This window comes from Trichoderma asperellum, chromosome 1 (genome assembly GCF_020647865.1).
Source record: "Trichoderma asperellum chromosome 1, complete sequence".
Taxonomy (NCBI): Eukaryota; Fungi; Ascomycota; class Sordariomycetes; order Hypocreales; family Hypocreaceae; genus Trichoderma; species Trichoderma asperellum.
This window is the reverse complement of record NC_089415.1, coordinates 2,809,126-2,831,440: the sequence shown is the minus strand read 5'-3', so window position 1 is coordinate 2,831,440 and position 22,315 is coordinate 2,809,126. Positions and strand designations below refer to the sequence as shown.

The following is a 22,315-nucleotide window of genomic DNA, read 5'->3' as shown; positions in this document are numbered from 1 at the left end:
ATCGGCACTACCAAGGTACGTAGCCCAGTTGAAGCAGTCTTCTATGATCGACCTTACAAATTGCACGCACTACGCATATGCCTAATAGATGGGAAAGCGCTATAGCATTGTTAGCTATAGGCCAGAGGCGCTATAATTGCGCTACAGCAGCACTCGAGCTTAAAGCGTAGCCTATAATTACATTACTATGGAGCAGTGATACACAAAGATAAACTCAACGGAGGTGATCAGCAGTCAAAAAGAACGGGTCAGGTAAAAACTGTTGCTTTCATTGTCGACGCTCGCCCACTGCTTAATAGGCAGACAGACCTATCTATTTGCAGCTACAGCGTAGGTGGGCGTTCCTCTCTAGCAAAGCGGATTGCAGACGACGAGTCAGCGGCAACGTTATCCGGACATGCATTGAAGCAGTGGGGAATTCCTTTGCCCGGTGGTATGATTTGATCTGATGTTTTCTTTTCGTTTTTGTCGTTCTCTCATATTCGGATTTTTTTCTCTGTTTTTTTGCTCTTCTCTCGGCATATGACGTACAACCACTCCATACTTGTGTGCTCAGTAGCGGCCATCGAGAGACACCAAATGACCACTCATCAGTGCGTCTTGGCCTCGTATCGTCTCTTGTATACGCCACCATTCCTATGATTCCTCATCAGTTGACACAAGGCAATGGTATCTCTCCCATTATTTGCTAATAGTCTCCGCTACACACATGATTCAATTTAGTTCTTCCCCAACACTCATCACAATCCTCTTGCTCTTTAAGCCGCATACATGTCAACCAACCCTTTTAACTACCTTAGCCTTTTATGATTTCCACTCATGCAATAACTTTTTTTTTTTTTTTTTTTTTTTTTTTCATTTTTTCCCCCAATTTCATCTCCTAAAAGAATCAAAAGTAATTGAACTATAATATTCTTCATCATCAGAATGAGCACATGTATCTGACTGTGATATATTGCTGTTATTGCTCTCTTCTTCTCAAGTCCCCACTGGCCCTTCTCTCGGCCCGGCCGCCAATGGCATCCGATCCGCATGCTCCGGCCCCACGGTTCCCTAGACGCGCGCTGTAATTGAGCAACGTCCAACTAAACCATCGACGTCTGTATTATTCATCCTCCATCCTGCTACTCTCCCTCAACTACACCAAAACTCGTCGCTCTCTCTTTCTCTCTCCTCCTCCAACAATCATGCTCTCCTTCATCCTCATCCAAAACAGACAGTAAGCCTGCCTCTTCTCCAACCCACGCGCGTCTTTTCCCCCCCAAAAAAAATAACCTTCGCAAAACTAACTCCTCCAATCAATCAATAGGGGCAAAACCCGCCTCGCCAAATGGTACGCCCCCTACAGCGACGACGAAAAGATCAAGCTCAAGGGCGAGGTCCACCGCCTCGTCGCCCCGCGCGACCAGAAATACCAGTCCAACTTTGTCGAGTTCCGCAACAACAAGATCGTCTACCGCCGCTACGCGGGCCTCTTCTTCTGCGCCTGCGTCGACACAAACGACAACGAGCTCGCCTTCCTCGAGGCCATCCACTTCTTCGTTGAGGTCCTCGACTCCTTCTTCGGCAACGTCTGCGAGCTCGACCTCGTCTTCAATTTTTACAAGGTCTACGCCATCCTCGATGAGGTCTTTCTGGCGGGCGAGATTGAGGAGACGAGCAAGCAGGTTGTGTTGACGCGGCTGGAACATCTGGATAAGCTGGAGTGATGTGTACAGGAATGGGGAAGACGCGTCTTTTTTCTTTCCTTCCTCTATTCCAAACTTCTCTTTTCTCCCTCTTTGCCTCCGAGGGAACTTTGAGAGAATAGGGGGCACAATTTATCGGTTTCTTTACATCTACGTATATATTCATTTCGCGACTCGGAGTTACCAGGAAGCCCAACAGGATTTTTTATTTTTTATGATTTTACACTTATCTTTTATTCGCCCTTTTCGCAATCTAGCAGAGGAGCGTGTTGATAATGCATTATTGGATGCAAAGGATATCATAGGCAAGGGTGTTTGGGCGTCTTGGGAAATAGCGGATTGCAAGATTGTGGTGGCCAGGATATGTAAGAAGCCTGCGGCGTGATTTTGTCGCTGTCTTCTTTATTCCTCAGCTCCAGGGGTAATTTGCTGCCATCAATGTATGTCTAGGTATTTAGTCAGATAATTAATTTATTAATTAAAACATGAGAAGGCATCGAATTATGATGAGAGAACCAATGTATCAAACGTTAGATATCAATGGCAATGGTAGCCTCAACTGATGGTACGGGCGATCCTCAGTCGCAAATTAGAAAAACACGGCTGTTCAAACAAGAAGATTGTCGCAAGAGACTTTTTTCTATCCTTACCGCAAATCAAGAGACTATATGTATACGGACTATATTGACGAACAAAGCAAATTCCTAATGTATTTCTCTCTTTCAATCTCAATCGTCCCTATAAAAACGCAAGCTTTGAACTAGATTCCATCGACTAAAGGAAAGAATGGAAAAGGAAGGAATATGATGAAGACATGAATAGCAGCCATTTGCCTTGCCGCAATATTCGTAAGTGAAGTCCCATTGCAGCACAATGAACTTTATCCCGTGGGCCCTTAGTATGGATCGTATTCAGATTCTGACGGCGATTGGTGGCATTCATCAAGATACATTGTATCCCACAAATCAAGTGCTGTTGGGCGGTTTGCCATCTGGATCCACGTATTGTCTTGGTTGTGGAATAACTCGTGAACGGCTGGGTCATACGGCGGACCTCTGCCAAGCGGCTTGTTGGTGACTCCAAGATAGATATCCGACTTGTCTTGCGGCTGCAATTGCGGCTGCGGTGTCTGAGTGCACGGCGCAAGCCCCGGTGCAAAGCATTCTCCCTCATCCATTCCCATGAGACTATCAAGAAGGAATGGTCCCTCATATTCTTCTTCCAGTTTCTGCTTTTTGCGTGCTTCTTCTTGACCTGGAATTATCATACTGCAGCCACCTTGTCTTTTCTCTTCTTCAACTGTTGTAAGGAAACGATCAGCTTCTGCCACGCAGCCATCACCACCATAATCATCATCGCTGTCAATACAGATCAAGTCATACGAAAAAACAAGGCTCTTCGTATCAACATATTCCTTCTCTTCTTTGCCGCCACGATCCTATATAGAGGAGAAGAATATTAGTTACAGTATTTTCCAACCGTTGTTTAGCGCAGCCAAATAGATAGGTCAAAGACACTTACAACTTCCTAAGGTGACAAACGGCCGTCAGTGTGTCGGACCCCTCTCAAAGTAGGGCCACTGCCAAATTCTTTGCCACCAACATCATTGAAACAAGTGAATTTGGCCTCTTCGATCTCAGAGCCGCTATTAAGCATGATTAAATCCGAAGACGATTTATCATCTGCTTCCAGCTGAGCAGATGGCACTTGCTTGGGCAGTAGCTCATCGGCATAATTGCTACCAGTCGCCATCCAGGCCGCGCGCTGGGGATCCATGTGCATTTTGTCATTCGATAAATCTGCCATCTCCTTAAAGCCTGGTTTATAGACGAAGTTGGCTGACTTGCTATTGACGGTGCAGAAATAATTATAGTGATCACCCTGTTGGCCACAATTTGGGCAAACATATTCAGGCCCAGGAACAAGTTGATTAAGGGCGGTTTTATTCTTTTTCTCTCGGGGGACTGCGGTAACCTCATTGAATAAGCCAAGAAGATCTACAGAATCTGATGCAGTAGGAGAAAGAGCAAGGAAAGTATCGGCAAGAGCAGCGCCGTCAGGGGGGGTCGCAACAAGGGGGAGCCAACCTGTGATACTGCACTGCTTACAAACACAGTCGTCACTTCGAGTCCTGCATTTTCCAGCCTGGTCAGGCGCGGAGCCCCAGGTGCTGGCTTGTCCGAGGTCATAGGGGGCACAGTCTTCGGGTTGATGTTCCTCATGCAGCGGAGCAGGCCCATCTTCGACCTTGACACTGTCGTGGTAATAGTGATGATTCTGGTGTCTGTGAAGTTTGCTGAAGCTTTCTTGCACATGCTTCTGATACTTTCCCTTTGGCATTGATTGGAGGTTGTGATTATAGGCAGGGTAAGTCTGGGGGAGAGGATCCTTAGCAGCAGCGAGAAGCGCAGCATGATCAGCAGCAGCTTGAGCATCTTCTACCCATCGGTGCCAGTGATCATAGATATAATCCACGATGGAGCGGAAGTCAGTCAGAGTTTCTCCAGAAACTCGCAGCGAAACTTGGCTGGCAAGGTGAGGGCGCAATCTGTGAAATGCTGTGTAGAAAATCTGGCAGCACATGTCTTGAGAGCAGCCTCTGCGTTGAAGGAAGACACATAGATCTTTAACGTTGGGCGAAGTACCAGCGAAGGAGTTGCGGCAGATCTTCTCCCGAAGCCAAATGGCACAGATGGAGACGATGTTGATAATCGAGAGCTGGTTGATGGCTCCGTCAATTCTCTTCTCAAGTGTATCTTGACGCATGAAGCCGACGTTGTAGAGGTCCCGAAGGCCATTGCATCCCATGGTGACTTGCACGTGAAAGAGCACCTGGTCATTGGAATCCATAGAGAACTTGGCATCCCCCATTGTGAAGGAGTGCTTGTGGTCGTGATTGTTGGAGGGCAACGGGGAAGAAGGTCCGTTCAGTTGTTGGTCAAGCTGGCTAAAATCCTTTTCATTGAGTTGTTGATGAAGAAAAAGATCTCGGCGTAGCTGGGCGTCATCCCCTTCGTCGGGGGTATCAAAGGGACTAAGCAAGATACGCACAATCTGCCGTTTGTATCTTTCAAGATGGGCCACAAAGAGTGAGGCGAGTGTGAAGATGGAGAGGCAGACAAGGCAGAAGAAAAGAGAAGCAGTCAGGGTGCCAAGCTTCTTCGGTTCTTCATGCCTCTCTGCTTGCACGAGCACGTGAGGCGACATGTTGGCAGCTGGCACCTGGGCAACCGCCAAAGCACGCAGCAGAAAAGCCAGCGACTGCGAACCAGCCAGTAAGACAAATTGAGAGCCAACCGTCAGTCTAGGGAATGAACAAGCCCTTATGGCAGTCGATGATGAGGCAAATACAGAGTCAATGTTGATGAAAGACAGATTGTCTCTCTATCTCTCGTATCAGTGAGAGCACATGAACGCGAACCTCTAAAGGAAAGAGACGAATGGAAAAGCCTCCGTCAGACTAACATGATAAAAAGTCCAGGGTCTGGGAGGGGAAGAGAGAAAGAAAGTAGGGTCTGAGAAAGAAGGAGGGGAGAGCAGCAACAGAAAATAAAATAAAATAAAAAAAGAGGAACGGAACCCGAGGCAGAGCTGCATGGCAACGCTGGCACCTTAAATAATGCCTGGCCAAATAGCTCATGCTGTGTAACAAGAGTCGGTGCTCGTGACTGGTCCAATTTGCGGCATGAAAAAGAGGCCAACCAGGCCAGGGGGATAAAAAAAAATATATGCAGTGCTTGGATGATGCGCGTGGGCGTATTTTCGTGGAGTCACGGCCACACGCATTTATTCATGGAACCCATGTGTACCTACACCCTACACAGGCATGGACAGGTACGTCAACGGGTGGTACTGCTACCGTAGCCACCCAAATATCGGCGATGGCACGGCAGTTGGAGGTAACGGCACAAGAAGTATAAGGTAGTAGGTATATACAAATACAGTACACCACCTAGGTGCGCCGCCCAGCTCGCGTAATAACAAGTGTCTGTATCTCGCCAGCATGTGCTTTGTACCGCTCTGATCCGCTCTGCCCTGCTTTCTCTGAAATGGTTTGCATCGCTCGCTCTCGCAGTAATATTCCATTTGTTCCATCCGGCCCATTATCACATCATAGCCATAGCATGTGCGCTTCACCTCTTCTTCAACGCCGCAAACCGTCTCTCTAAATCTCCGATATCCGGTACTGACCCTTCCGGCTCTGACTTCTTCCTCACCACCGGCACCTCGTCCTTCTTGCTCTTCAGTTCGATAGATCCCATCATCACCTTGGGATGCACGTTGTCCGTCGTCATCCGCGGCGGCGTCACCATTAGCGGGCTCTTGGGCTCGCCCAGCTTCGCGCTCGGCGGTGTTGCTCGATTCATCTGCTCTTCGCCCAGAGAGAGCTTCCTTTGCGCCTCAGTGAGGGGCTTGTCTAAATCGTTCCTCTGAGCCTGTCCGCCGCCTCCCGCTCCATCGCCATCCCCATCTCCCTTGCCTTCAAGGTCCTCATCCAGCAAATCCGGTGGAGGTGGCGAGGAAACCTCCCTTCTGGGCCAATCCACGCCGTATGCCTTGGCAATCTCTTCTAGATACCCCGTCACCAGCTCTCGTCGTGGCGCCTCTACGCTTAGCTTCTTGACCACCTTCTCGTTGACCTTGCCGTCTGTATTATCCATAGCCGCCAACACAAACTCCTTGCCGTACTTCTCCGCCAGCAGCGTCCGCACCGTCATCAACTCCTTGATCTCGGTCTTGGGTGCCGCGTACAGGATGCTCTTGACAGCCTCCTCCAATCCAGGGTCGCATACCGGGCCCTCTAGAAGCCCCGCGCGCGCAAGTAATAGCTCGCAGTAGAGCTCCAGCAGCTCATGTAGCTCGCTGGTGATGTCGGAGCGGATGATGTTCTCGACGCGGATCGTTGCTGAGTCGACTTTGCCAGCCTCGAGGAGCTGCGCCATTGCTCGGCGATGCGTCTTTCCAAGCTGCTCATCCCGCTGTTGCACCATGCGCAGGCGCGCAATGGCCAGCTTCAGCTGGACCTTGAGCTTGGTCTGTACAGCCACCGCGCATTAGTATCTTGCGAGATTCTATGGCTGGGTGCTGGCCAATTTCAAGGGAAGTCTTTGATTCAACTTACCTGCCAGGTAGCTGTGGGGGGCATCGCGGGGGAGGGGAATCAAGCAGCAGCAGTGCAATGAATATGAAGAGAAAGACGAAGAAGAAGAGACGAGATAATGCAGGCCCCAGGCTCTGGACTTTATGTAGGAATTGGCACACGAGGCAGCAAGATTCAACAAGGGCTACCTATGGCAGGCAGACATGAAAAGAAGCTTGACACCTGGTGAGCCGACAGAGAGAGCAACGTCACCGAGGTGCTCTGAGGTATCTTAGCGTTGAAGTAGACGGCACTTCCGGGCGCAGGCAGCGAGGTACACAGTAACCCCATATCTAGATAGCACGGTTATTGATACTGTGCACTATGAACTCTTGGTCCAAAAAGAAAGATAAACACAGTATCTTAGTAGTAGGTAGACAATGAGACAACTTGTATGGATCAAGGGGGGTGTTTGTATCTCGACAGAAATTCACTCTGAATAGAGCAAGCGGTGGACGGCAAAGAATACATGAGCTGGATCAGAAGAAAAGAGCAGGGTTTCAATAATCAGTGTTGCATTGGGAAGAGAAAAGCGGTTCCGCAGTTGATTTAATGTTCAAGGCAGCATCTGACGAAACAAAAGCGGTGTGAGAGAAACGAAAGGCAGAAAGAAGATGGAAGTCAACTTAGCCGTCGTTTTTACTACTCTTATATAAAGCGGTCGCGAATAGCTTCAACCCATCCAGCATCTACCACAAGGTACACAGTAACCCCCACCTCCAGATAGCACAGCCGAGTACCTTGTTCAATACCTACTAGTAGTTCTCGAACCAGAATGTGCCTTGTCTAACTTGTCCAACACTTATTAGTCTAGCTCGCCCACTAAGACATTCATCCGCCCACTGCGGGGCCGCTCAAGGCACCAGATTTGACCTCCCACCTCCCAGTTCTGAGACATCCCTACACCACCACACTTATACCGTAAACTACAACTCCAAGGTTCTCTCATGGCCGAGGTTCACTTTTGGCCGCAGAGAAGAGTACTCTAGAACGACTTCCGCCAGGCACAAGAATGCAAACCACAGAAACATTGAGATACCTTCCACCTTCGTAGTACCAGGTAGTACCTAACACGCCCCCTCCCTCATATTTCTTGTCCCACGCCAGCCACCAGGAACCAGCAGCAGCACCATTCTCCGTACAACGGGCCTCGATTCCGGTCAATGCATTCACTGGCTACAAGGAGCCCCCGGTAGGTGCAGTAACAACGTGGTAAGCCGTGATAGGAGGCAGTAAGTGCTATTTAGCTGCCGGCTCGTGCTGCATCTCGTGTACTTGCAGCAACTAGGTAGGCAGTGGCTGATCCGGTTGGTCAATGTAAAACGCATGTCTCATAAATCAGGCACCCAAGTTATACGGACAAGGAACAAACAGCATTTCTACATACAAATAGCATACTACAAAAATAAGAGCCACAAGTATCTGAAACAGTCTCTGTATCCATATTGTAAATCTCTCCGGTTGGTTGCCTTATCCACTCCCCAGTGAGCCCCAACCACTCCACTCTCCTACATATTCTACCAGTATGTAATCCAGTAATTAGTATAGTAGTAATGTGCCGACGCCGGCCTGCATTCCATTGAATCCTCGTCTATTGAATGTCTCCGTCGGGAGAATCCGGTGATGTATCAGTCCACCACACCCAACCACCTCTTCTATTCAAAATGCCACAGATAGATGCGGTGTTGTGTTTATAATATGAATAATATGAAGGGAGAGGAGGAAAACAAGTAAAGAAGGAGGGGAAAAAAAAAAAAGAAAAGAAAAAAACAGCTCAAGAAAACTCCAGTGTGAAATCCTTCATAGCCGTTTAACGCCCGTTGTTGTCCCATGTACCCATCCATGTGTGTTTGTTTTTTTGCAAATTCGTCGTCATGCATGTACACTGTCCTACTCTCGCCATCCTGTGGCCGTAAGCAAACGGATCGTCGTGTAGTAGTCCAGAAAGAGAAGTAAAAGAAAGAAGTAACAGTAACCATCACCGCCACCATTATAATCACCAACCGAGCTGCTGCAATGGACCGCGCCGTTATACCTATTCCATCTCAGAATTGCCGGCAACCGTTGGGATTCCGTCAATCGCCTCCCCCTGGAAGACCTGGCTGCCCTCGTACGTCACGCGTCGCCAGCCGCACGGCTCGTTGCTGTCCTTGATCCATTCCATAGTAGGGAAGTAATGGTCATTCTTCTTCATTGTGATCACCCACGGTACCGAGTCAAAAGTGACTGCTTTGATGCGGAAATCTAAGTTGCAAGTTACATTAGCTCTATTTTTGCATATAACGCGTGCAGCAAACGAGAGGGGAAAGGGGTGGTCTTACAAGAGTTGTCGGGGATTTTCCGGGTCGCCGCAATGAACGAGTCCAGATCCGGCGTTGACTCGCCATTGACATGGGTGATAAAATTGGTCGGGGCAAGCCCATACTGGTAGGCTGGGGAGCCTCGAATTCGGCTCGACACGTATACCTCGCTGTGAAGTTTGCTGATCTGCTGGCGAACGGCCAAGTGCGGGCGATGGAGGATGGCTCCGCAAAAGGACACGGCATGGTGTGTTTCCATGTCGTCGGCAAGTACCGTTGGAAGCTGGAGGTGCATCTCTTCACAGTTTCGCACAATAACAGCGTCCAGAACCTCGTTCGAGTACATCACGTCAAAGTCGGAGATGGTGGTGCAGATTTTGCCGTTGAGTGTCAGCACCACGTCGCCTTCGAGGAGCGATACCGGGTGATTAACCCGTTCAAATGTCCGCTTGCTGACCATGAACAGCTGGTGGTGAGACCGGTTTGCTTGTGTAACCTTCTTGATCCATTCGTCCGAGACTCCCATCACACGTGCCTGAGACATGTGGATGGATCGGAACTCAACCGAGAGCATATGGAGGCGCGGCGTTTCTCCCCGCTGAATGGCTGAAATAACGGGCAGCAGGGTCGGTGTGCCTAAGCCGAGATGGTACTCCTCATCTCTCTGATTGTTTGGGGAGCGCTCTCCGAGATACTGCAGCCACAGGGCCTGCACGGTTCCGTCCTCCGCTACGAGAACACCACTGCCGCACGACACTCCAAGGTTGCTGTCGATTGTGATGGCATCTACGTTGACGGCGCGGTATCGCGGTGCCCCCGAGTTTGCCGGGATAGCAACCGCTGTAATCTCCGTCACGGTGGTAGAGCCGTGCACGACTCTACTTATCCTGTTGTAGCCCAGGAAGTAGGTCTTTGCACCCTGGGTGAGGTGCTGATCGCTGAGCCGGGCGCTCACGACGGGAGCGTCCACTAAAGCGGGATCGTACTTGATGATGGCGTAGTTCTGCAGCGGATGTAGGAAAACAACCTTGCCCTCAACCATGATGGAATCAGCAATGGTGACGGTGATGTCGCACAGATCATACGGCACCACAGCTCGAGAAATGAGGACGAGACCTTTGTCGGCGTCGATGACAAGGCCCATTCCCCATCGTCGGTTTTTCGGGAAACCGTCTAGTTTGACGGGCATAGAGCAATTGACATGCACAAAGCTGCGGATCAAGGAGGCGATGCCAAGGTGCGGCATGTGATCCAACTCGATAAAGGAGGCAGATCGCCGAACAGGGGCGACCGGGGGTAGGGGCTCACCGAGGTCAGAAAAGTCCCATAGACCAGTTACATCGTTGCGAACGGCCAGTTTCATCTTAGCCGACCAGTGACGGTCGATATATACAATGGTCGTGTTGAGCGTGTGCAGATCGCGCAGGTGCTTATACTTGACCACCACCCGCGCCTTGTCAGGGATTTGCTTCAACACCTCGATAAACGTATCCAGATCGGGCACTGCCTTCTGGTCGACAGACTGCACGATGAAGCCGTTGTCCGTGTTGTCGAACCGGAAAGATCCTGCGGCCTCGCAGATGTACACTCCCTTGACAGCCACGCCATAAAGCCTGGCCTGCTGGTAGGAAATGTCGTGGAAGCTCGCCCCAGCGACGGTCACGAAGCGATCTGGCGTAATCTTGTGAAGATCGCCAACTTCGATATCGACCTCGATGTCCTCTCCTCCACGTTGCAAGTGAAACTTGATACTGTTGCCCACGTTTGAGTCTAGGATGTCGTCGAGGCGGATGAACTGGGTAAGCAGCTCGCCATTGACCTTGATGAGAACGTCACCCTCTTCAATCTTGCCATCGGAAGGCCCAGAGGGCAGGACAATTTCAGCAACCAGCATGTTGGTTTCCTCCGGGAAAGCCTTCCGCGTCGCCGACTCCCACTCAGGGGTAAGTCCTAGCCTGCGGCACTCGTCAAAAGGCTTCAGCAAAAATTGGCACTGAATATCACCACGCGTAACTGGTTTGCCCTGTTGGATGCACTGGAGTGCGCGTAGCGGTCGGTCAAGGGGCAGGAAATAGTCGGTAGAGGCGCCATCGGAGCGGCCACCGGCCTGGAGCGCAACGGCGTTGCCATCCTTATTCACGACGGGACTGCCAGAACTACCACCACTAGCAGCAGCGTTTGCCTGGTAGTAGCACGTATTAAAGTCGCTGTATCCATCGCCGTACTCGGGCGCGTTTCGATCCAGACGGCTGATGACACCGGAAAGGATACTCAGCTTTTCGCCTGCATCGTTACCGACGACGCGGATTTCGGTGCCAACTAAGATACGACACTCAAATTAGTCCTCTTATCCCCTCGCTCCCGCCGGTCAGCCTCGGTATTTATAAACGCACCTTTTGCCAGGTCTGGACTTAGCGTGAGTCCATCCACGTGCATGTACTTAATCGCCTTGGGGTCGTATCGAAGGATGCCAAAGTCGTGAATGGGGTCGCGGTACACAGGATAGCAGTCGACTTCTTCGTGATTGTCAAAGACGCAGTGCCCCCAGAACGGGCCAGAGCCGACAACATGGCGATTTGTCATGATGTAGCTAAAACAGTAACATGTTAGTATTGGCACATCAGATCTCCTACTGGCATCGATTGGCTGCCAATCCAAGTGGGCAGCTACAAAACTGGGCAAGGATGCGTCGCACGTACCCTCTCTCTGAATCAACGACAAAGCCGGTGGCCTCGCTTGTCAGTGCAGGATCCGTGTCGAAGGAGCATGTCTGGCAGAATCGAATGGCGACAACGTTGCGGACGACCTTCTGGATGGTGTCCTGCCACTCGCCGAAACTGCCGGGCGTGCCAACATACATGGCCACGGGGTGAATGTCGCTGGCAGCATCGGAGCGGTCGTCGTAGCTGACATCGTCGATGGTGATGTCGGGAGTCGTCATATCCGTGTCGATACTCGGCTTGTTGCTGCCGTTGACTGGCCTCTTTGCCGGAGGGCTGGTCTGAAGAGAGCCGTCGGCTTTCCTCTTACCACCCGTTGAAGCTGGTGTCCCGTTCATTGTTGCTCGTTTCCTGTTGATGCTCTTCTATCTCTCCTTTTATTCTTAATCGATTTATTTGCTGCTTTAACCCCTTAGCCTTAAACGGGGCTTGCCGAGTAGCTCGGGGGGCGGAAATAAGATTGATCTCGTTCCTTCTTTGATGGGTATTCTGTCGCCAGCTCTTCTTCTCTTATCTTAGAAGAGGACTGGCTATCCGTGGCGAGGCGCAGGAAGAGCGCGAAAAAAGCGATCCCGGTAAATCAAATCCTCCAAGTTGGCTCTCGTCTCCTCTTTATCTATACAGCCCAAGGTGGCAATCGGCGCATTCACGTTTGTACGCTCGGCCGCGGGGTGGAAAAGCGAGGGCGATTGGCGACTTGCGCGCAGTGTGTCGCGTAGGGTAGCAGCGCATCAAAGACGCGGCAAGATCCAGCGGAGCGCGTGATGCCCAAGGCTGAGGAAGGGAGAGGGAGAAAGGCGCAGAGAGAAAAGGATGGTGGTGGACGGACAATGGCAGTGAAGCAACGGCCCATGTGATGTCGGTCCTTTGGAAATCGGTTCTGGGTATGCACAAACTTGGAGTCGTGGAGAAAAAAAAGGTGGATCAGCAGGCAGGCTTCGCTGCGGGTACGTACTGCCGCTGCTTCTGCTGCTAGGTACTAAGGTACGGTACTGCTACCAGCGCCAGTGCTAGCACTTTGGTACCTGGTGCTACTTAGTATCGTACTGTGGATGGCGATAACCCATGCTCGCAAAAGGGTGCTAAACGTGCTAACAAAACGACTAAGACGCACAAGCAAACACGCCGAGGTGAGTGAATGTTTGTAGCCGTTGCTGAGCCTCAGGTCCATCCGGGTTCACCTACCGCTGCCAAGCCGGCTCTGTTATTGGTTTATAGAGGGACAGGGCGCGTTGATGCTCCGCAATAGTAGCTGCCCCCCCCTTGTCCTTCAGCTGCGCTTTATAGGCTATAGTAGGTAGTAGTAGTAGGTCATACGATGAAGATATCATAACAGAGGTGTTGCTATTCGCCGCTATACCATCGTACAGCAATTTTAGGCCTCGTAGCGCAGCAAAAACGCTGCCCTGGTGCCCGCATATGCAGCTCCAGGGTAAGCCCCCAACTCAACCCCAAGTGCCCCCTGGTCTGGCTTAGCAGTATTATGTCGTCGTTCAGCTTGGTATAATCATCCAACCAAGGCAGTTAGATTAATTAATCAATAAACCCAAGCCTGCAATTGCCCACACCCTCTTTTCTCTTCGCCTCCCCCCTTTCCGAACCACCCCATCCCCATCCCCGTCAAGTTCACGTCCACAGCCCATCTGCCGCTTCTAGGCTGCAGCATCATCAGCAGCACTCTCTCTGGCTGCTTGTCGTGGGGTAGTAGTACGAAGCAAGTGCCGGTATGTGATGGGCTTTTGCCAGTGTATGAAAGCCTCGTGTCTTACTACATACAGAGGAACCACTGAAGAGTGTTTGGTACGCCGGATCTCCGTCTTATTTCCCAGGCCTACACCCACACCCGCACAAAACGTATTCATATTCGCATCCTCATATCTCGCAACAAGTTAAGGCCTCTCTCTCTCTCTTTCGCACATAGGTACCTACCTACATACTGTAGTATATTGCGCTACCCACCTAGACGCTTCTCCGCCCTATCTGACCTCGGAGCCGGGTCACAACACCAAGCCTGCATATTGCCAGTCGAACCAGCCTGGGGATAGCGGCTCTATCATTCGCCCTCACCATCGCTTGCTGCGGGCACTGTAATGCGGAGACGTTGCTCCTAATGCCGCTGCGCGTAATCTCAGACCTATTGTCAACCTGGCCTGCTGATCTGCCTGAACCCGACGAAAGGGGGGCAAGAAAAGTGGAAGATCTTCACCTAGGTGCATCTGGACGCAGCACTAACACTAGCAGCGTTGTATTTACTAATAAACGAACGAAGACGTCGTGTCCATGTTAGCGGTGCTTGGCCCATGCTCAGCAAAAGACACTTTAGTAGTATCCCATTCCTCTCAAAGACAGTTGGCTCAACAGTTATGATAGCTCATTCAGATCTTCGTGTCCTCAGCCGACATTTCTCTCTGCGCCTTAGTCCATCACAACAATAATAAAGTCCCCACTACAGCCAGCTATGTGTATGACTTTGATACTATCAAAAGCCAAAAGCCTGACGACGTAAAAGACACCAGACATCAGTACTGTCTGTTATTTTCCTTCTTAACCCGAACGGTATCATTCGCTTCGGTCTTGACTTTGGCTCTCTTGAGAGCCGGGATGGGTTCTTCGTCATCTAGTTCTAGATAAAAGGGAACCATGTCGTGTCAGTAGACATATTGTACTCATCGCCTAAGATATCGACTAGATTCATACCTTCAGCACCACGCTTCTTGAAGAACTCCTGCTTGATATCGATATCGTCATCGACGGCACCGCCATCCATATCCACACCTTTGGAAGTCTTCTTCGTCGCTAACCCTCGTTAAAAAAAAAAAAAAACATTAGCCTCCTCATTGTAGTTCTTGGTCATTTCAAGCTATACAAGCGGCAAATCACTTACGCCGACCTCGCTTTCTTGGCGTTGGCTCGCCATTCTTATCTTGCGCCTCGAAATCTGCAATCTGCTTGTTGATTTTGGTCCACATGTTCTGCAGGGACTTGACAGTTCTTCCAGGGAGATTTATCTTGTCCCATTTGATGGAGCGACCATCTTCCTTGAGCTGCGCAACAATTCGCAAAAGGAATTGAAACTATGAAAATTGTATCTTCGTTAGCCTAGTCAGCCACATAGATGAAGGGTGGTGCTGCATACCTTGGCCTCATCTGTCCAGATGGCACTAGGCTTCTCAGGAGTTTCATGGTTCATGGTGCAATGGAAAGTAACTTTGCTTGATCAAATATCTTTAAAAAAGATCGCGAAGGTGAAGATTCTCTGTCACGAATCTATGAGCGTTGAAAACGGGATAGAATAATTCGTGTAGTAGGTAAAATATTAAACCTGCCAGGCGTATCCAAGCTGCCAAAATAAACTTGGAAAGAGGCTGAAGTGAATGGCTCCAAGCTCTCATTGGGCAAATCAAGACCAAGTGACTGCACAGTAACGAGCCAAGTAAAGCACTCTGCGAGGATGCCACCAACATGGCATGAAGTAAAACAAATCTGAAGAAGTAGCATCCTTTTGAGCCTACGATAAAGATAGGGTGGGGGGGCAAGGTGGGAGTGAATTCGAGTGCCCACTGTTGCATTAACCGAGAAATCTTCGTTGTATGGCCCTGACGCATTCCAATATACATCTCAGGCGTAAGCCTGTTTCTATTATACACATATTCCCACAGACAACTGAAGCGGGCCAATCCTAAATCTGCCCAGGAAACGAAAGCGACCATCTGATATCAAGTAACACCTCCCAAGTCTTTCCCAAAGAAACTTGAGAACGAAAATAAAGGCAGATAAAATAAGAAGGAAAAACAGTAGGAAGGAAAACAGAAGGGGGGAAAAAAACCTATGCTGAATTGCACACATACACGAGACATATATATAAGTGTGCGCATCAGCCGTGATATGGGTATCGAACTCTTTACCGGGAAAACCAAACTAAGCAAATGCCATGGACGTAATGGCTCTCAGCTATCGCATGTTACTCGTTGAAATCTATTGACCAAACGCCTACCCAGAAAAAAAGAAGAAGAAAGGTGGGAGAAAAATCCTCGTCGTCTCGTTTAAATCGGCATCTTCATCTTCTCTCTAAACGCCATGAATTCTCTGAATCGTGTCTCGTGCTCTTCGCAAGCTGCCAGCCATATTCGGCGGACTCCATTGTCCTGCTCAACCCAATTGTAATATTCTAAGACGTCAGTATCGCCTCGGACACCTAAGAATGAATAGCCTTTAGAAATCCTTGCGTTTGATATGTTGGCTTTTCGTGTGGCAAAATGATCAACCACTTGCGAATTAAAAATGTCCCAGCGACGTAGATAGCCTTCAAACTCCTCAAGATATTTGGTCCACACCGTAACGTTTGGCTTCACGCCATCAACCATCAATGGAAGCCCAGGAGCAGCTGGAGGGTCGGGTAGTTCAAGCTGTTGAGGCTGAGGAGGTACGTTGAGGTGTAGTTCTGCTGACGCCTGGCTCTCAAAAGGCAGATTGTCCTTGAGCTCAGTGAATGATTTAAGGCCAGGTTTGGGTGGCGCAAAAGGCGCAACATTCTTGAAGTCTTCAAAGGTTGCCCGGAATTCCTCGCTATCTTCAGAGCCCTTAAAATTGATCGGAATTTCTTTCCTTTCCTCAGGCTGCCTCTGTGCTTGGCCAAGACCAGTAACGTTTCCAGGTCGCCATTCCGGACGCGATGGCTCAACATGAATATTCCTTGCGACAGGGGAGTGATGCTGGTGGTGAGGATGCGATGGGATAATGGGGGGCGGAACGGGAGCTGGAGTAGAAGTCACAGAAGGAGTAGTTGGCACAAGAGGAGGTGGGGTAGAAATAGGAGTCGCGGAGGGAGAGGTAGCCGGCGGGGAGTCAATATCCATCGCTTGTGGACTGCTAACCGTTGCAGCTTTTGGTTGAGCGTTGCGGCCTCTCCAAGCATAGTGGCTATCGTCACTACTCGGAGTTCTTGGTGCCTTTTTAGCGTTCACTTGACTCGTCCGCGTGGGTGACCCTGACTTTTTGGGGGTGCTGGGTCGAGGGGGGGCAAACATCTGCGGCTCAAATTTGTATCGCTCTGGGTCAAAGACGGTTGAGTTCTGGGTAGCTTGAGTTCCAAAGTTGGGCGCCTTAGGCGTGGCGACTGGCCGACGTCTGACCGGGGAGTAACTATCCTTTTTGTTGGTTGACTGAGAACGGCTCTGGGTTTTGTTGGTTGACCGAGAACGGTTCTGAGGAAGAGAATCATTATCTCCACTTCCAGCACTAAAATACCAAGTAGCTGCGGTATTGTCCTTGACAAAGTTTGTGTTAATTCCATCAACGCTGCTACTTTTTCGAAATTGGGCGGTTCCTGGGGCATCCGGTACGAAAGTATCATCGTCTAGACTAAAATTGAAGCTGCTCGGTAAGCCATTGTTAGCATTCGATTCTTCTGCGGGAGATTCTTTAGGACTGAAAGTAGTGCGGTGATGTGGTTTATTGCTTCGAGCTGAAACAGCGCCATCTCGGTTTTGTATCAAGGATTTCAGAATGTCATATTGTTTCTGTTCGAAAGGGGAGAGATTGTGAGCTATATCGTGCATTCCACTAGGGACACGCATTTCAGTCTTTGACTTGGAGCCGACTTCGGCAATGTTGTGTTTTGGTGATGGAGTCATTTGGAGTTTATCAGTGAAGATAGTGCTGGCATGTAGTGAAGAGCCAGCTGGCTTGTCTTTTTGAGGTATTGCATACATTGATGGGTCTTTCACTCCGTTGACTGGAGTTGCAGGTTTATTGAAAGCTGGTGTAGAGGTGTCAGCAGACAGCTTATTCAAGTTAGTGACGGTGGATCAGATCACTCACGCATGTGATTAGAAGATGATTGGTTTGATTCGTTGGCAGTGAATGTATTAGATTGTTGATTGGCAGTGAATATATTGGTCGATTGATTGGCAGTGAATGCACTGCCATTTGGTGTTGCATCCGGCTCACTTGGAGCTCTGTACGAGGAAGTAGGCCGTGAATTGGGACGTGAACTAGGAGGAACAGGGACAACCCGAGGTCTCCCATCGGCCCCTGTCTCGTTTTGGCTCCTCTGGGCTCCGCCTCTCGACTCTCTCCGTGGTATACTAGAGCTGCGACGCTTGGGTGTTGGTGGACTCGCTGGTTCTGAGCGTTGCTCTTTGCGAGATGGATCCTTGGCACCCTTATCTTGGTTCAAGGGACTGCTGTCAGAAGGGCTGGCCTCTTCGCCCCCATCTTTAGTATATGGGGAGCTCTGTTGAGGGGCCATGAAACTTTCTTCGGTGCGAATTTTCTCCCTAAATTGGGCCAAGGGATCGGATACTGGTTCTGCTGCTCTCTCAGCGTTCATACGGGAGGAGGAGTAGTTGTTGTTGGTAACCGGTGGCTCATCGCCAGGGGTGTTTGACCGAGGATAGTATCCGGTCTTCTTGGCCCCGAAGGATGCCTCAGCTCGCTTTTTAGCCCCCTCAGTTCGAGGTGGTGGAGGAGGTGGAGGGACGGGGCGGTCTTGCTGCCCACTCTTGGCACCGCCTTTTCGCATGCTTTCGAAAGCTCGTGCAGCCGTTGCCGGTGTAGTTTGTTGTTTGGCGGTTGGGGGCACGCCGGCAGAGAACCTCTCATTCCATCTCTGCGCCCCTGAAGTGGCTGTTCGTGGCTGACCACGTCGAGGTGGAGTAGGGAACTGCTGGCTAACGTTTTGCCAAGGGTTTCCTCTCACGCCGGAAGAGGCAGGATATCTAGAGGCCGCAGATCGTGCAAAAGAGGCGTCGTATTTGGCCTTGGCCTCAGGATCGCTAAGTACTTCGTGGGCGGCTTGGATGATTTGAAACTGTGAGTTGACCTCTTGTTCTCGGCCGGGATTGCGATCAGGATGATATTTCAAAGCTATATCCGAAGAATTAGATAACAGCCCTTTTCAACGAAAGAATTTGTGTAATGGACTGGGGTCGTTGCACACCTAGCTTTCGGAACTGCTTTTTGATCTCTGTGACATCTGCCGTTGGAGGCAGTTCCAAGTCGGCGTAGTAGTTCCGTTGGGGCACCATCGTAGCACTGAATATCCTGCTTGATCAGGCTTCAGTTCCGAAACGGAGTATCTTTCTTTGTTGAGTGCTTGGGTCGCAATAATCATGTCAAACCGATCTCGGATTTCGCCAAACAAATATATCCAGTTGGAAATAGAGGCGAACGATAGTGGGCAGATGTAGTAGTATCAAGCAAAATATGCAATATACGGGCAAAATCGTAAGAGATTGGCAATGAGAAGAGCACAGGTCGGTAGACTGTGTTGGGGCTCGATTTCGTTGCACGCAGCCTAACGGAGGGCTGTTCCGTGATGTCTACCTTCGATGCTAATAGCTAGGCACCCTGGCAGTTAGCGAGAGAAATTGGAGCGGCAGACAAGGTTGTTGCTGCAAGACACCCCACACTCAAGATAATTAGAAAGAGGAAGAATGGAAAAGCGGCCACCTTTAGCAGAAATATTTATCTTGACGAGGGCCGCAGCACTGCCAGCTGTCAGCCTGATGCGCCCAGCAGATAAGGCAAAAAGCAGCCGCTCACTCGGGCAGTAAGCTCTCTCTCTGTGTGTGTCTATGCGTGCTGAAGCCCGCAATGAAACCGACAGGGGTCGTGCAGAAAAGGCAAAACGAGAAAAGCCAGTCCTTGATCGGGAGTTCGCAGCATGCAGAAGACGGCAATGAAAAACGGGACGACGCAAGGGAGAGCGGCAGCTTGCCTGAAATGACGCCTGTGCTGCGACTCACGAGGCAAAAAGCAAAGAGTGTGGACAAGAAGGGATGTTTTCCGCGATCCAAGGGCCAAACGACGCTCGAAACCCAAACAGGCGATGTCTGGCAGACAGCAAACGCGCTTCCCTACAAATATGCGTGCGTGCAGATTCTGGGAGGAAATAAATTCGAAATCAGAAGACAGGAAAATGCGTGGGTACAGAAAAGGCGGCAGAAGGAGAGAAATCTCGCAAGGAAAGGAAGAGCTCAAGTCCAAGCTTCGGCTTTCGTTTTGTTTGAATATACTTGGTCCCCGCGGTGACGCAGCGCTTTGTTGATGCTGGCGAGCGGCTGTGGCTGAGTAGCATCAGCTTTGCATGAGCCTCGAGCAGGTGGCGCATCGAGATGGATTCCTTTCCTTTCAGGGTCTGATCTCATGCCCCGCCAAAAAGAGCTGCTGCCCACCGCGCGCTAGTCCAGCTTACGGAGTACCTGTACCTGTAGTACCATCTCAGATACAGCAAACTTGTACTCGGGTTTTGAACTTCAGTCTTGATCCCGTCAGGGCCCGTAGTATCTAAGAATAAGGAATGATAAGAAGCATAGATATAAGTGGGAATATATATATATAGATATATACAGGTATACAGGTAGTGTATAATTGGAAGTAGGTAGGTAGATCCGGAACAGGCCCAAGTACCTACCTACCTAGGTACCTACTAGTAGTAGGTACCTGATTGAGAGAGACAAACAGGCACATGTCATTCATTCACGATGGGTAGAGACGGCCCGCCGACTTTTGACTGCGCTTATTTTCCATACGGCGGTGCTCTTCGTTAATCATACGTCAAAATTGCCAGCCCTCTTCATGCGAACGAAATCAGATCAGGCCAGTGAACCCAACCTGGACGTCAAGCTGCTGACCCTTGTTCGCACGTGAGAGCAGGCGCGGGGCTCTCTTTCACAGCAGAGACGTGACCGAGGCCTCCAGGCGCTTACTTGTGCCATCGAACACACTGTATTATCATGTTGATGCTGTTTGCGGCATTATTATTCCACCTCCCTTTATTTTGATCTACCTGTGTTTTTAAGTTTCATCATGCGACACCGCGTTCGTTTTATCTGTCATCTTGCTCTTCGCTGATTCTCCCACTAGCGGCTTATAGTAAAGTGAGACATACCACGAATGTATATACACTGATATGACGTTGTTTTAGACGAGCAGTCGTCTTCTGTAATCGTTGACTTTCTTTTGCACTTCCAAGACATGAAGATAATATCCCACATTTTTGAGACGTATATTGCAAACATGGCATCTATGATGGAAGCAAGACTTCTTCGCGTCCTGGTCACTGCTCACAATCTACAGAGCACATACAAAGCCAAGAAGCTTCATATTATCGCCATTATCATCACTCGACACTCCCACAGGGCATACTAAAGCATTCAAAAAGTCCTACACTACCTTCATCTACAATATTAAAACGCCAATGCTTGCAACCCCCACCACAAGTATGCACCCATATTAGACAGAGGGGAAGAAGAAAACTATATAAAAAAAAAGAGTGCCCCGAAATCAAATAATCATGCTGCTGTATGACCTTTGCCGTGCCATTCCCTTCAAGAAGATCCTTGGGCGGCCTTCTCCGCCGCAATCTTGGCCTCCATCTTCCGCCTCGCCGCCAGAATCATCTCTTCTCTTCTTCGTTGCAGAGCAGACTGTCGTTCTTCGCGATTGGAGCTCCATGCTTTGCCCTCCTTCTGTTCCTTCCTCTGCGCTCCCTCTTCCTCTCCTGCAACTGCAGTCGCTGCGTCGCCAATCTTGTCCTTGAGGTTGTAGCGTGTGATCAGATCCGGCTGACTCGGCTTCTCGGGCTGCTTCGCCGCTGGGCCGGAGCTTCCAGTCGGGGGAGATTGCGTTCGAAGCGGCGGAGGTTGGAATGTGACAGGAGGCTATCGTCAATTAATCCACATTAGCATGTTGCCGTCGAGAGTAGTTGTGAAACAAGGGGACAAGAAACTATACCGTTTCCAAGCGGCCTGCCAGAATCCGCTCTGTGGTGCTCTGGATATTCCCGCCGTTGCGCTGAAGGTCCCACAAGATGCTCCGTCTCTCAACTTGCGGAAACATCTGCTGTATCCTCTGTACTGCCACCTCTCTTGATCTGAGCATCTGCTCTGCCGTCCTTACCGGTGGTCGTTCTGGGTTCGGCCCCGAGAAGAAAAGATACCGCACTATCAGTCCCGACACAAGCAGGACAATGGCGAAGAATGGTAACGAGATTTGTTCGTCCGACATGGTGAGCTATCCGGGGCCGCGATTGCGGTGTCGCTTTGCTGGCAGTCGAGGGAGAATTCGCTGATGAAAGATGATGAAAGTCGACTCAGAGCTTGGGCTCTTGCTAGGACGAAGAGCAGTCGGTGACGGTCGAAGCTCGAATCGCGGCCAGGAATTTGGAGGACGTTTCAAAACAACGCGAAATCAGGTTTAACGGAGTTCAAGCATCAGATATGCGGGAGTCGCTAGTCGAATTCGATCCCTTATCGTGGGCCAGGCGATCTTAGCTCGTTGTTAGGTAGAGACAGTCATGCATGCGCTGCCAGGTTGCTTGTGCTCTGGAGCAAAAAGGTACCACGCCACTGGTCCCGCCATGGTGGAACCTCGGCTAATTCTATGTCAGTGCTTGTATGCACAAGATCGCCTCTTCCAAAAGAAGGAGCCTGCTCACGCGACAATTCTCATGTACTCGAAAGC

The 22,315-nt window shown here is 50.1% G+C and overlaps 9 protein-coding genes across 9 annotated transcripts; 1 reads left to right on the top strand and 8 right to left on the bottom strand.

Annotated features, from left to right (window-relative positions):
* Positions 1-1,116: 1,116 nt before the first annotated feature.
* APS2 (AP-2 complex subunit sigma) lies at positions 1,117-2,187 on the top strand. Its single transcript, XM_024907484.2, has 2 exons — positions 1,117-1,219; positions 1,310-2,187. The coding sequence occupies exons 1-2, from the start codon at positions 1,188-1,190 to the stop codon at positions 1,707-1,709; spliced, it is 432 nt and encodes a 143-aa protein (XP_024765116.1). The 5' UTR covers positions 1,117-1,187; the 3' UTR covers positions 1,710-2,187.
* Positions 2,188-2,583: 396 nt separating this feature from the next.
* On the bottom strand, positions 2,584-2,955 carry TrAFT101_000884 (uncharacterized protein; the record flags this gene model as incomplete). Its single annotated transcript, XM_066126185.1, has 1 exon — positions 2,584-2,955. One exon carries the CDS (start codon positions 2,953-2,955, stop codon positions 2,584-2,586), a length of 372 nt encoding a protein of 123 aa, XP_065982284.1.
* A 260-nt stretch (positions 2,956-3,215) lies between these two features.
* On the bottom strand, positions 3,216-4,895 carry TrAFT101_000883 (uncharacterized protein; the record flags this gene model as incomplete). The annotated part of the gene is made up of 2 exons (XM_066126184.1): positions 3,216-3,652; positions 3,776-4,895. 2 exons carry the CDS (start codon positions 4,893-4,895, stop codon positions 3,216-3,218), a joined length of 1,557 nt encoding a protein of 518 aa, XP_065982283.1.
* Positions 4,896-5,821: 926 nt separating this feature from the next.
* On the bottom strand, positions 5,822-6,834 carry TrAFT101_000882 (uncharacterized protein; the record flags this gene model as incomplete). Its single annotated transcript, XM_024905942.1, has 2 exons — positions 5,822-6,724; positions 6,811-6,834. 2 exons carry the CDS (start codon positions 6,832-6,834, stop codon positions 5,822-5,824), a joined length of 927 nt encoding a protein of 308 aa, XP_024765114.1.
* A 1,317-nt stretch (positions 6,835-8,151) lies between these two features.
* On the bottom strand, positions 8,152-12,735 carry TrAFT101_000881 (uncharacterized protein). Its single transcript, XM_024909398.2, has 4 exons — positions 11,828-12,735; positions 11,522-11,718; positions 9,150-11,447; positions 8,152-9,072 (listed from the first exon to the last, which is right to left on the bottom strand). The coding sequence occupies exons 1-4, from the start codon at positions 12,184-12,186 to the stop codon at positions 8,864-8,866; spliced, it is 3,063 nt and encodes a 1,020-aa protein (XP_024765113.1). The 5' UTR covers positions 12,187-12,735; the 3' UTR covers positions 8,152-8,863.
* Positions 12,736-14,367: 1,632 nt separating this feature from the next.
* On the bottom strand, positions 14,368-15,038 carry TrAFT101_000880 (uncharacterized protein; the record flags this gene model as incomplete). Its single annotated transcript, XM_024903306.1, has 4 exons — positions 14,368-14,471; positions 14,546-14,644; positions 14,733-14,922; positions 14,985-15,038. 4 exons carry the CDS (start codon positions 15,036-15,038, stop codon positions 14,368-14,370), a joined length of 447 nt encoding a protein of 148 aa, XP_024765112.1.
* An 853-nt stretch (positions 15,039-15,891) lies between these two features.
* On the bottom strand, positions 15,892-18,876 carry TrAFT101_000879 (uncharacterized protein; the record flags this gene model as incomplete). Its single annotated transcript, XM_066126183.1, has 4 exons — positions 15,892-17,221; positions 17,558-17,606; positions 17,669-18,715; positions 18,789-18,876. 4 exons carry the CDS (start codon positions 18,874-18,876, stop codon positions 15,892-15,894), a joined length of 2,514 nt encoding a protein of 837 aa, XP_065982282.1.
* A 269-nt stretch (positions 18,877-19,145) lies between these two features.
* Positions 19,146-19,961, bottom strand: TrAFT101_000878 (uncharacterized protein; the record flags this gene model as incomplete). Its single annotated transcript, XM_066126182.1, has 4 exons — positions 19,146-19,189; positions 19,301-19,338; positions 19,394-19,585; positions 19,867-19,961. 4 exons carry the CDS (start codon positions 19,959-19,961, stop codon positions 19,146-19,148), a joined length of 369 nt encoding a protein of 122 aa, XP_065982281.1.
* An 882-nt stretch (positions 19,962-20,843) lies between these two features.
* On the bottom strand, positions 20,844-22,148 carry TrAFT101_000877 (uncharacterized protein). The gene is made up of 2 exons (XM_024907483.2): positions 21,587-22,148; positions 20,844-21,513 (listed from the first exon to the last, which is right to left on the bottom strand). The coding sequence occupies exons 1-2, from the start codon at positions 21,857-21,859 to the stop codon at positions 21,181-21,183; spliced, it is 606 nt and encodes a 201-aa protein (XP_024765110.1). The 5' UTR covers positions 21,860-22,148; the 3' UTR covers positions 20,844-21,180.
* Between the last annotated feature and the right edge of the window lie 167 nt (positions 22,149-22,315).

Coding starts and splice junctions, on each gene's coding strand:
- APS2 (XM_024907484.2), top strand. CDS start 1,188: ATGCTCTCCTTCATCCTCATCCAAAACAGACA. Junction 1,220..1,309: donor ATCCTCATCCAAAACAGACA/GTAAGCCTGCCT, acceptor ATCAATCAATAG/GGGCAAAACCCGCCTCGCCA.
- TrAFT101_000881 (XM_024909398.2), bottom strand. CDS start 12,186: ATGAACGGGACACCAGCTTCAACGGGTGGTAAGAGGAAAGCCGACGGC. Junction 11,719..11,827: donor GTCGTTGATTCAGAGAGAGG/GTACGTGCGACG, acceptor TTACTGTTTTAG/CTACATCATGACAAATCGCC. Junction 11,448..11,521: donor AAGTCCAGACCTGGCAAAAG/GTGCGTTTATAA, acceptor GTCGTATCTTAG/TTGGCACCGAAATCCGCGTC.
- TrAFT101_000877 (XM_024907483.2), bottom strand. CDS start 21,859: ATGTCGGACGAACAAATCTCGTTACCATTCTTCGCCATTGTCCTGCTT. Junction 21,514..21,586: donor TGGCAGGCCGCTTGGAAACG/GTATAGTTTCTT, acceptor AATTGACGATAG/CCTCCTGTCACATTCCAACC.